Below are 13,454 nucleotides of genomic sequence, written 5' to 3' on the forward strand. Positions count from 1 at the left end.
AACATTTTCAAATACATTTAATATCTACAAAATCTTCACAGTAGAAGTGACTTTTGTAGATATACCTAGCTCACCAGAATTCCCTTGATACCAAAGTGATACATGTGGCAGTTCATGCATGCCCTAGTCCACAATCTTAAAAAAATCATAAAATAATCAAACTCCACAAAAAGGCCACATGCCTATAGCTGGTGCACAACTTGTTCTTGAATTCTTAGTTGTTGTTTTTCCATGTACAACGTGGTAATTATAAACAAAATTATGTGATTTTTTTTTTAAATATGACAATAATTATTACATTTTCCAAGTTGAACCAACTGTTTATGACATTGTATTTTTTAAGATTATTGAAGTTATCTGACAACTAAAGTGAACAGAGGAACAAGTCCCCAGGAATGGAAAGGGAAAGATCAAAAAAAAAAAAAAAAAGATTTGTAGTTCTATCTCAATATAATTTTGATGACGTGTTTACCTTGTTTTGTTATTATGTTTTATCTTAGAATTTGGCTTTAAGTACTGGAATTTCAAGGAAAAGAAAATGGTTTCTTAAAGGACAAGTCCACCTTCATATACATACATTATGTGGATTGAGTGACTGCAACAACATTAGTAGAACACATCATTGAAAGTTTGGGAAATTGGACAATCCATTCAAAAGTTATGTTTTTTTTAAGTATCTATGCAATCACTGCTGGATGAGACGACTACGACAGTGTATGATGTCACATGCATACAACGATATAAAGAAAATATAAATGAATTTCACAAAACTTTACTTTTTGAAAAAAAGTGCACATTTCTTCAACTTGCTGCTGATGTATGTTAGGGCAATATTATTCACAATGCCTTCCAAAAGAGGGAAGTCAAGTGTTCTTTTGTTACATGTATGCAAGAAAGTGAAAATATGTTGAATTTTCTTGATACTTTCTCTATATCCTTATACACGTGTGACATCACAAGCTATAGAAGTCTTCTCATTCAGCTTTGACTGAGCAGAAACTTCAAAAATTCATAACTCTGGAACAGATTGCCTTATTTTCCTCAAACTCTCACTGATGTGTTTTACTAATATTGCTGTATTTACTCAACCCTCGTGTCTATTGAGGTGAACTTGTCCTTTTTCGGTCCCTTATAGGGTTATTTGAGACCAGTTTGTGTCCGGGACCTTCTGAGAAGTTGATGGGTAAAATAACTTTAAAAAAAAAAAAAATCCCCATAAGTTCACACAAAAGCATTATGCTGCTCTCTTCAGCTGGGAAACACAAACTGTTGTCTTAACCAAACTGTAAAAACTTGCTAAAGATTAGTATGAATTACAATCTAAAACAAAATATGAGCTGGTATCCACTATCATGAAAGAGAATAACTAAACAAAATAACAAGTAAGAACTGAAAGAAAGAGCTTATATTTGAAAATTAAAGCCATGAGGAAAGACATGAATGTTCACAATATATTAGTTAACACCTGAGAAGTTGGGTTGTCTCTGTGTTGTGTCACCTCCAAAACAATAAAATGATTTTTTCTTATCTTATACTTTTTACTCTCAAAAGTGACTAATATATATGATTTGCTGGTAATTTTCAAGCAATTCAGAAAGATACATAAAATACATTTTAGTAATGTCAATAGTTTAAATGCATCTGGTATTATAGAAAATTTATCCCAGATGAACAAAATACCTTTCACCAGTATTATGACATTTGTATGGTGGCTATCAAGAATGATGAAGAATTCATGAACATCCTTGAATTAATCTATTTATAATACTATGTGCAAACAAAAACATAATACAAGTCAAATAAGAATTTTTGCTGTTGGCATTCATAACCTATGTCCCCACCAAAAAATTACAATGGTACCCTCCACAACGATAACTTTAAAGATAGTGAATCAATCTAAAATACAATTTGAGGGATTGAAAATATAACTCATTGCCCACACATTGCAGAAAACCCCATTCAATTTGCTTCAGAGGTCAAAGAGAAATGAGAATTTTTGTAGAGCATGTCAGGAATCCCTTCCCTCCAAGTTCTGTATATTGTGTTTACACATTAATATGCAGTTCCAAGAGCATCCAAGTGCTAAACTTGGAAGAATCAGACTCCTGACATCCTTTATAACAATCCACATTTCTTTGAGACCACTTAACCAAATTGACTGGGGCTTTCTGCAAAATAGAGCTAAGATGTTATAATTTAAGACCCCAAAGTAGATTTTAGCTGATTTAATCATGTTGGGTGCTATCAATGCCAAAGTCTAATTGTAAATTGGGGGGGGGGGGGGGGGGGGCATACACTATATGAATACTTGAACACAATGTTAACATTGAATGTCACCTCTGAAACAAAGTTATTCTTCCCTGGTGTTGTGGAATAAAATGTTCTGAGAGCAAAGAAACATTACTAAAATGATCTTACACCCTCATTTCAATCTAAGGTAGAAAATGGAAAGCCATGTTTCTTCAGGTTACAATATCTAGCTTATGTCCGTCATATTCTTACTGTAAATGAATATTTCAACACAATGTTAACATTGAATGTCACCTCCGAAACGAAGTGATTCTTCCCTGGTGTTGTGGAATAAAACGTTCTGAGAGCAAAGAAACATTACTAAAATGATCTCACACCCTCATCTCAATTTAAGGTAGAAAATGGAATGCCATGTTTCTTCAGATTACAATATTTAGCTTAAAACCTTCGTCCAAATGGAAGGCAAACTACCGGTACCCATGCTAATTAATGAAGTGTAAAAAAACACTTGTTCTGTGTGGTTTATCTGCTTGAAACAGGAGTTAATTTCTTGTTCTCGAGTTATAATTATTAAAAGCATTGATAAAAAGAAGAAGTTTTTGTGTTATTGTCACTTATTCTCAAAAAAACTGAGCGTTAATATTAATGTCACCTCCGAAACATTCTATTATGTTAACTGTCACCTCCGAAACATCCATGTGTGAAAAATCCAAGATTTAAAGAAATGATTGGAATTTCATTTAACCTACATAGGAAGGTAGCCCTTCTTAAAGACTTGTTATAGTATAGAGTTTGACCTGGCTTGCCCTCCAATAAATAGTTAAAATCTTAAAAATTGCATGTCAATTGGTATTTTTACCAAAAATTTATAAATCTCATGTATTTTTTTTTGAAATCACTTTATATTCAACCCCCAAATAGTTTTGATTCACAAACTATATATTGTTGTTAACCATATAAACTTTGCATGGTGAAGTTTGACTACAGAGTTTTGTCATTATGGTGCAATTCATGAAAACAAAATTTTGCTTAAATTTACTTCAGGTGCCAGGGTTTTCCTTAAATTACACCAATAACTCTTCAGCTTTAAGGTCTGAAATGTTATTTTTTCAAAAATTTGAATACTTTCCAACAGGAATCAAACAGAATAATGAAAAAATATCTTGTTTGAAATTTTGACCCTCTGAGTACAAAAGTTACACCACTGATCGTAAAAAAGGCCATATACACTTTCATTAAAACAGAATGTATTCCCAAAGCCCTTTATGTGGTGTGGTCTCAGATATATGTACGCAGCACACAGGGTTTTCATTTGGCACACAAAGAATTATAACTTACTTGTACACATAATTAGCTGTGTTATGTACAATCTACATGGGTCAATCCATGTCAAATCATCCAGTGCTTGTCACCCGACCCCCTCCGATTTTCTTTAAAATCGCACCAAATGTTCCCCAAAGTGTCTGACGGAAAATCCCAAAATATTTTGCCCCAAGGTCAATTGGTTGCTAAGATACAGCCTCACATAGCAACCGATGCGCAATCCAAAATATTAGTTAAAAGAAAATTATGCATTTTTGATTGATTGTGGTAGCATGGATATTTATGCAAAAGCGTTCATTATCTGGAAATTGGAAGAACTTTATAGTCTCTGCAAGAAAAAGTGACTATGACGCGAAATTGACTTTTCGTTTACGTGCACGAGGTCACCGAAAATGATGTTAAATGTTAATTTCGAAAAATTCAATGCATATTTAGAGGCTAATATCTTCCACATTTCATCACCTTAGGTTCTAAAATATTATGCTGTTGAAGGCTTTGACTTGCTCAGTAATTTTGAAAAAAATCAGCGGATTCGTGCCCACCATTTTTACGGAGAGCGCCCTCAAAGTTGACAAAAATGAAAAATGTGCCAAATTCAAGGTCACGGATCACCCTTCGTCCCACCTAGGAATGGCATCAATTTTTTTGTATTGATAGACATTGACCTATACTATCTTGGGTTACCAAAGAAATTTTGCTACCGAAATGTTCAATGGTAAATTTACCCCACTGAAAATGGTCGTAAACGGCCAAATTCCCATGTAATATCACATATTGGGTTTAGAGGATATTTCAAATGTCCATGCTTTCAAGATGAAAAGCCATAGCCCCGTGATATTTGCAGTAGGGGTAGTCTGCTATACATATTTTAGTAATATATACCACAAAACACTTTTATTACATATTAATGACCTTGAAATTTAATCCAAAATTTGACAAAAACAATAAGTCGCTCCATTTTCCTCATTGCACTGCACATAATATGTGTTTCGAAAGACTTTTCACAGAGCAATATCTCAAGAATTATGAAAGCTGACAGCCTAACATATTAAGGTTCTAAACTATTTGTGCTCTTCTTTCAGATTTAGTGTCAATTTGATCATGAATGTTATACTGTACCCTTGACCTTGAAGTGCTTCTAAAAATAGCTGTAAATTTGTTAACTACAAATTACATACAGACAGGTGTTTTATGGCATGATATACTTGTGATTCTTTCACAAACACAAAAGCTTTTTATAGTGTGAATGTTATATACTGGAATTAATCTATACGTGCTTGCAAGATATGTTACAATTAATTACTTTGTTCTGACAATGACCCTCAATTTCAATCACAAAAGGGGACAGTAATATTTTGTGATTTTGTGTGCATTTCCTATGGAAAACAGTGCTTTTGTGGTGAAACTCATAAAAACTTGACTATTTTTACTATTTTATCACTTTGATTGATTAATTCTACTCAAATTATGGTAGAAAAAGTGGGCTGTGACAATTTCCAATTAAAAAAACCCACAAATGCTGTAGAAAATAAAAAACAAGGAAATACATAACAAATATTCCCAAAACAAGAAAATACATAAGAATTGAAATGATTATGGAATTTTCATAAGTTACAGAACAAATCCCCCCAAAAAGATGACTCTCAGTGCTTTTAATGTGCGTTTCACAGGCTAGAATAAGAATCATTTTTATGTTGGGCGCAATGTCCATAATCAACTATTTATCATGTACTTTTTGTATGGGCAGGAATAGGCATTTCTCCTGATTTTGAAGGTGATAAATTCAGGGTCAATGTCAAAACGAAATAATTAATTGAAACATATCTTGGAAGAACCTATAGATTTATTCCAGTATATAACATTTACACCATAAAAACTTTTGTGCTTGTGAAAGAATCACTAGTATGTTATGCCATAAAACACCTGTTGTGTGTGTAATTTGTAGTTAACAAATTTAGAGCTTTTTTTAGAAGCACTTCAAGGTCAAGGGTATAACATTCATGATCAAATTGACACTAAATCTGAAAGAAGAGCACAAATAGTTTAGAACCTTAATATGTTAGGCTGTCAGCTTTCATAATTCTTGAAATATTGCTCTGTGAAAAGTCTTTCAAAACACATATTACGTGCAGTGCAATGCGGAAAATGGAGCGACTTATTGTTTTTGTCAAATTTTGGATTAAATTTCAAGGTCATTAATATGTAATAAAAGTGTTTTGTGGTATATATTACTAAAATATGTATAGCAGACTACCCCTACTGCAAATATCACGGGGCTATGGCTTTTCATCTTGAAAGCATGGACATTTGAAATATCCTCTAAACCCAATATGTGATATTACATGGGAATTTGGCCGTTTACGACCATTTTCAGTGGGGTAAATTTACCATTGAACATTTCGGTAGCAAAATTTCTTTGGTAACCCAAGATAATATAGGTAAATGTCTATCAATACAAAAAAATTAATGCCATTCCTAGGTGGGACGAAGGGTGATCCGTGACCTTGAATTTGGCACATTTTTCATTTTTGTCAACTTTGAGGGCGCTCTCCGTAAAAACGGTGGGCACGAATCCGCTGATTTTTTTCAAAATTACTGAGCAAGTCAAAGCCTTCAACAGCATAATATTTTAGAACCTAAGGTGATGAAATGTGGAAGATATTAGCCTCTAAATATGCATTAAAATTTTCGAAATTAACATTTAACACCATTTTCGGTGACCTCGTGCACGTTAACGAAAAGTCAATTTCGCGTCACAGTCACTTTTTCTTGCAAATACGATAAAGTTCTTCCAATTTCCAGATAATGAACACTTTTGCATAAATATCCATGCTACCACAATCAATCAAAAATGCATAATTTTCTTTTAACTAATATTTTGGATTGCGCATCGGTTGCTATGTGAGGCTGTATCTTAGCAACCAATTGACCTTGGGGCAAAATATTTTAAGATTTTCCATCAGACACTTTGAGGAACATTTGGTGCGATTTTAAAGAAAATCGGAGGGGGTCGGGTGACAACTTTTCTGAAAATTGAATGATTTGACGTGGATTGACCCACATGTAAAAAACCTGCACCAAGATTCGACCACACACAAAAGTGTAGAGGCAGCCAGCGGTCGAACTTTGGACAGCATTATGGTTGAATTATGGGTGTCTTGCTTGCCTTTACTAGAAATCTACATGTACAGTTTGTAAATCTGCCAGTGGTAGACTACCTGTAAATGCATGTGTGATGTGAGAATATAGGGTCTACATGTAGTTCTGTATTAACCCAAAATATCAATTGGAATAATTTTGAGCTGAAGTCAAAACTCAGGCCTGTAACGTTTAAAGGACAAGTCGACCTTTATATACATAAGGATTGAGAGAATGCAGCAATATTAGTAGAACACATCAGTGAAAGTTTGAGGAAAATTGGACAATCCGTTCAAAAGTTTAAAGATATTTTAAGTATTTGCGTAGTCACTGCTGGAAGAGAAGACTACTAGAGTGTATGATGTCACATGCGTACATAAGGAAAATAAAAAGAAAATTTCACAAAACTTTACTTTTTGAATAAAGTGCACATTTCTCTGACTTGCTATTGACGTATGTTAGGGGTAATATTACTCCCCCTGCCTTCTGAAAGAGAGAAGTCGAGTGTTCTTTTGTTTTGCGAGAAAAATGGAAATACACTTGTATGTTGAATTTTCTTTATTCTATCTTTATATCGTTGTACTCATGTGACATCACAAGCTATGGTAGTCTTTTCATTCAGCCGTGACTTAGCAGAAACTTCAAAAATTCATAACTTTTTAATGGATTGTCCAATTTTGCTCAAACTCTCACTGATGTGTTCTACTAATATTGCTGCATTCTCTCAATCCACATGTCTATGAAGGTGAACTTGTCCTTTAAGGACAAGTTCACCTACAACTGTACACAGACATGTGGATTGAGAGAATGCAGCAATATTAATAGAACACATCAGCAAGAGTTTGAGGAAAATCAGACAATACATTTAAAAGTTATGAATTTTTTAAGTTTCTGCTAAGTCACTGCTGGATGAGAAGACTACTACAGCTTGTGATGTCACATGAGTACAACAATATAAAGAAAATATAAGGACAATTCAAGATATTTTCACTTTTCTCGCATAATAAAAGAACACTTGACTTCCCTCTTTCAGAAGGCACGGGGAACAATATTACCCTAACGTACGTCAATGACGAGTCGAGGAAATGTGCACTTTTTTCAAAAAGTACAATTTTGTAAAATTCTCTTTATTTTTCTTGTTATCGTTGTATGCATGTGTCTTCTCATCCAGCAGTGACTGTTCTGATACTTTAAAAATTCATAACTTTTGAACGCATTGTCCGATTTTCCCCAAAGTTTCACTAATGTGTTCCAATAACACTGCTGCATTCACTCAATCCACATGTATTACTGTATATGAAGGTGGACTTGTCCTTTATAACTAGGAATACATTCTACACTAGGATTTTTATTGGGGAGTTCAGAATTAGAAAAAAAACCGGAAAATCTATGCTTATGTTCTGTTCCATTATTTTACACAATCGGGGTACAAAAAAAAAATAAAAATTTCTGGTGCCACTTCCAGGTTTAATCAGCTAACAAGCAAAAAAAAACAACCAACACCTAAAAACAAACAAACATGCAATCAATGCAATGCAAAAAGAGGGGGCACACGCCCAGTGGTAGTGGTAGTGCACCCCCCCCCCCCCCCCCCCCCCCCCCCCGTTAGTTTGCAGGCACAAACCCTTGTTGGTCGTAAAGGAGTCTGCGCCAAGACTACTACATGCACCACTTTGGCACTGTCCCATAGGCCCTGTGTTGAAGCTTCTCTGGGAGAGGCTGCAGTGTAGTGGTGCGTGTATTAGTCTTGGCGCATGCAGACTCCTATACGACCAACAAGGGTTTGTGCCTGCAAACTACCCCCCCCGTCCCCCCAATGCACTCTGGTGGATGGATCCACCAGTACACCACTGAGCTGACAGTCACTGACCTGGCATACAATTACAATACAAACATTTGTGACCGGCGACAACGGTTTCAGGCAAAAGTCGGGAATTTTGAAAATTGATTTTTTCACTGAATCACATTGCCTATTTCCTAAGCTTTGCATTGATATAAAACACTTGTATTCTTCGGCACCATAAGTGGGCATAGAAAGAGAAATAAAATGCACTTTTTAAGTTGTTAGCCTGACAAAATTGCGAGAAAACAGGCTTTGAAGATTCACCTCTTTCTCAAAGACAATGTCCGAGCGGCGATGCGAGGGGAGAATCACCCATCCGTACGATGGTGCCAATCGATGTTAAGCCCCGCCTCTAGCAACCACATCGCCTTCTGATTGGCTCACTGAGAGAGTCAAATTTCCCGGGCACCTTCCTTGGAGGTTAGCGTATGGAGCCGAAAAAACAATGCGTTTCGCTCGGGTTTGTTTACCAGTATGTCTTTCAAGATGGCGAATACGATAATTGCACGTATGGTGTACATGTACATGACGTGTATGGTGCACGTATTACGTAATGGCATCTACACGCCATGATTGTGTGCATATGTAACAGGAGCGGTGGCGAATCCACACATACTTACAAATCGCGTTTTCATAGTGTTGATTAGTCTTTATCATTGGCGACCCCTTTGAAAGCAGAATTGCTAGTGCTGGCAAGGGTCATGCTTAAATAAAAAAATAAAAAAAACACGACTCGTTAGTTTGGTGCGATTTTGACGTGTAGTATTTGAATATAACTGGTCACATGTGACTGCTCCTTTCCTCTTATCTGCCTTCCATTGAGTCAGTCTGCTGTCATAATCTTTACTACATGTACAAGTAGACACATTTGAGAATATTTAGTTTTCTTTTCACACGATTATGTCATGCTACACGATTTTTGTTTCACTTCCATTGTCCAACATTGCGGTAGAATAGTTTGGACAGAAAGCCACACGAAGAGCACACACTAGTTTCTACAGAGCGAGCGTGCAAGAACAACGGAGCATGTAATCGTGCACGCGTGGACAAAGCATTCCCCACACGCTGCAACTGGTGTCTCCGAAAGCCGAATTATGTAAATGTATGCGACACACCAGCCAATCGCATGCGAGACCGTGCGCCGTAGCAACACTGGGGATATTGGCGCGGCGTTCGAAAGAAGCTCGAAACTGACGAGTGCGATCCAACATAGGGTGCTTAAAATTCCATTTTTGATAGGAAAAACTTAGTCTTATGCTATGAAATTTAGTGTAGATGTAGAAAACATATCAAAGATTCGATTTCTGCAAAAAACCTAAATCGACAAAAATAATGGTCAAAATCTTTGTACCCCGCCTAGGAGGGAATTTGCTCTTGCGACTTTTGCCTGAAACCGTTGTCGCGGGTCACATTTGTATTTATAGTTTCGCCCCAAACATTGAATATGATTATTACAAAAGCACAACACCGTACTGGCACAAGCACACCGCTCCCACAGAACAGTACAGAAAGATTGAGTGTAACCACCTACAGTAAACAGTCTATAGAAATCTTTAACGTTAGAACAAGGTTTTTGTTTGCGATCACACTGCACTGCCACTCGTGCACTCTGTGTCACTGCACTGCACACAGTCGCATTTATAACACAGGGTACGTTCTCACACAGGTTACACAGTTTCTGAGCGCGAGCGAGTGGCATTTCGTCGATCGTACCCATGTCACATTAGTCAGTAACTCAGTTAATTCGCGTTATTCAAAATTCTTCACTTCATGTAACATGTACCTAGAGAAACAGTACAATTGCATGACAAAAGATTCACTGAAATAATTGAGCAAATAAGATGCAAGGAGCTGTCAAACCTGACTGAACTCTTGGTCAACATCGTCTGCGTACAAATCTATGTCCACGCCGTCCGCCATTTTTACACTCTCATGAGCGACGAGCACTCACTGTTCTAGCTATGCGATCGAGAGTGAGTAGTGCGGCAGCAATGCTGGCTATTGAAAGCACGCACGTACACCGCACCACGCCAGTTCGGTGCACCACGCTTGTCTTGTTGCTGTTGTTGTGTGATGTGAATTGAATGTTCTTCATTTCAGCAGCAGGTGGCGCTCATGCGCCATAGAGCTGCGCTGAAGATAATGCACAAGTTATGTACCTAGCACAGTGTCCTAAATCAGCTGTATCCAGGGACGTTTTTCTATCTCGTGTCCGGATGGCCTTCTGCGGCACGAAGAAATATGTTTTTGTTTTTGTCTTTTTAACAAGGTGTCGTGGTACTAAAGACAATTATACCTGCGCACCAAGCTGAAGAAAAATGTGATAATTTATTGTGGTATTTTACTGAGGGGGGGGGGGGGGGAATGAAATTAATCATGAGTCTCCATTTTCTGATTGCCGTACTGCGAGCTCTCTACTTTCATCTCTTCAGAACATCTTCAGCCCATCTGTTTTTTTTTTTCTCTCTCTTAATTCTATGATATTATCCTCTTCCCCTTTTTCCTTCCTTTTATGCTGATCACTTATACTTTTTTCCCCTACTTACACATCTTCTGCACCCTCTCTCTTAAATTTTCTTTTATATTATTCTTCTTCCACTTTTCTATGCAAATCCAACCTCCCTGCTTCTCACACAACCCACACTATTGTTTGTCTTCTCTCTCAACGTTTTTTTTTTTTTTTTGCTCTTCTAATTTATTTCCTCTTTTTCTTCTCTCTCTCTCTCTCTCCCTCTCCCTCTCCCTCTTTTCACCGAATTCCTCTAAAATTATGCCAAATTTTCTTTTTCAAGCTCTACTATGTACCCTGGTATCTTTAGTCTTTTGTGCCATCTACTTCTCCTTTCCTTTCACTGCTAGAAGAGTTTTATCGCAAAACGAGCTCACTCCATTCTTGTTAAATTGAGATAATTGTGATTAAAGCTGCCAAATAAACAAGAAAAATTGTAAGAAAATAAGGGATGCTTTTAATCATAACTTTTAAAATATTCCTTGTTATGTTACAAGTGAGGTAAGCCTATTACTGGAGAGGTTTTGTTTTGCTCTATCTGATCATGGACTTACTTTGAAATGTTTTAAAAAAAGGTGCTTACCTGAATTTTGCGATAAAACTCTTCATTTACGCACGGAAGCAGAAAGTGTAATAGGTTATCCCATGAATTCATCATGCACATGGTGAAATAAAAAAGCACTTTGGCTAATTACAGATATTGTATTTGGTGTGCATATCATCTAGTGTAGTGCATTAAAGATGATGTACTATACAGTATACATTATACTATCAAAACATACCAGGACTGTTTTGTAAACAATAATCGACAGGTAAAATTGGTATATTAAAGGCTGCAAGATTTTTGAAATCACAAATACAAGTACCAATGGAACTTTCAAACTGGAAATATTACGGTAAATAGTTCTTCGCCCAAGTATAATAAATGTTTGACAGTTTATGCAATCGTTCGTATTGTCATATCATAAATTATTTCAGCAGTCGCAAGAAAGGAAAACATGATTCAATCTAAACAATGCTTTTCACAAAAACAAGCTTTATTACAGCTACACTGTAAGATGACCAGATTCTTTTTTTTTTTTTCAGAGGATTCTATTACAGAACAAAGACAGAGAAACATCACATCATGTCACATATCAAGTAGCAATAATTGTATTTGACATAGCAGTACATGCACTTTATTTCATCAATGTTCAAGATTATTTACAAGACCAGGTTAAAAGAAACAATCAGTCATTAAACTCTCCTCCAGAAAAAGAATTAGTTACATAATTCCTTTAAAAAAACACTAAGCCACTCCATATGTGACCGTGCACCTCAAAACGAACATAAAGTCGCACACACTGATTTTGCGTGAGGACTGAAAATAAGTGAAATGGGTCAACCTAGCCGATCTTGACTTTTTCATATTTTCTTAAAGAGCGGGTCTTCTTTTACATTATGCTTAAATTTGGTATCATAAAATGGGCGGGAAAGTGTGTTTTTTAGCAGTTTATCTCGAACATTTTTGTTAGAATAGTGTGATTAGGTGTGTCTTTAGAATCCCTCTTTCATTTCTGAAAAACATTGTCCACACTCTTCACTTTCAACTCTAATAACTTTTGAAAGGGTAGTGCTACTGCTTTGAAAGTTGGCATTAATTATGGACAGAATGTGTTAATGAGGCATGCTTAATTTCAGTGTAATTTGATAATCCCTTCATTGTTGTCACTCTGGTGGTTTACTTCCTGTTTTTTGTAACATTTATCGCACAGCCAGCACGGCTTGGTAAAGACTAAGCGCTTGAATAGACACTGTACTTCAGAGCCTCTTTTCTCATTTCACACTTTTCCTGAGTTTGTGCTTTCTTTCCAATGTTTAGATAGGTTAGGAGAGTCCATTTGATTTGAGTTATACATCATTTTAAAGCTTAAAGTCTGCTCTTTCAGAATGTGGTCTTAACTAAAAATTCATGTCTGGCGACTTTTTGTTTGTTTTGAGGTGCAGGGTCACATATAATGTTGATGCTGGTATTACAAAAACAATACCAGTAATAAACCCAACAACTAAATACAGCAGTACTTAGCCATATCAACATCATAATCATATTACTACTGTACGTATTATTTAAAATTGCTAAGCCTTTCACTGATATATGTATTGATACCTTGGAAAATCTTGAAAAACGGAATATCAAGCTGTCCTTCTTCACAAGATATCCCAAACTCTATTCATGCATATTATTGTCTCTGCCTAAATGTACAGCAGCAATGTCCCCTATCCCAAGGTTTGTCAAAAATCAAATTCCCAAATATTCACTAGTTTATCATCGAATCAAGGCTTGTAACGGCAATAAAATCATCAAGTTTTCAGAGAGGTCAAGGTCTGAGAGCTACAGGCATGACAATTTGC

At 36.1% G+C, this 13,454-nt stretch overlaps 1 protein-coding gene across 1 annotated transcript in view; it reads right to left on the minus strand.

Moving 5' to 3' along the window:
- The window catches only part of LOC139708103 (uncharacterized), a 58,544-nt gene extending 48,062 nt beyond the window's left edge, over window positions 1–10,482 (minus strand). Inside the window, exon 1 of the mRNA XM_071620080.1 lies at window positions 10,415–10,482. Coding sequence (XP_071476181.1) covers window positions 10,415–10,474 — 60 coding nt within the window. The 5' untranslated portion in view covers window positions 10,475–10,482. The remainder of the gene's footprint in view (window positions 1–10,414) is intronic.
- Between the last annotated feature and the right edge of the window lie 2,972 nt (window positions 10,483–13,454).

Source organism: Diadema antillarum, unplaced genomic scaffold, assembly GCF_040938485.1.
Source record: "Diadema antillarum isolate AM-2024a unplaced genomic scaffold, OU_Dant_1.0 seq00001300_RagTag, whole genome shotgun sequence".
NCBI classification, from domain to species: Eukaryota; Metazoa; Echinodermata; class Echinoidea; order Diadematoida; family Diadematidae; genus Diadema; species Diadema antillarum.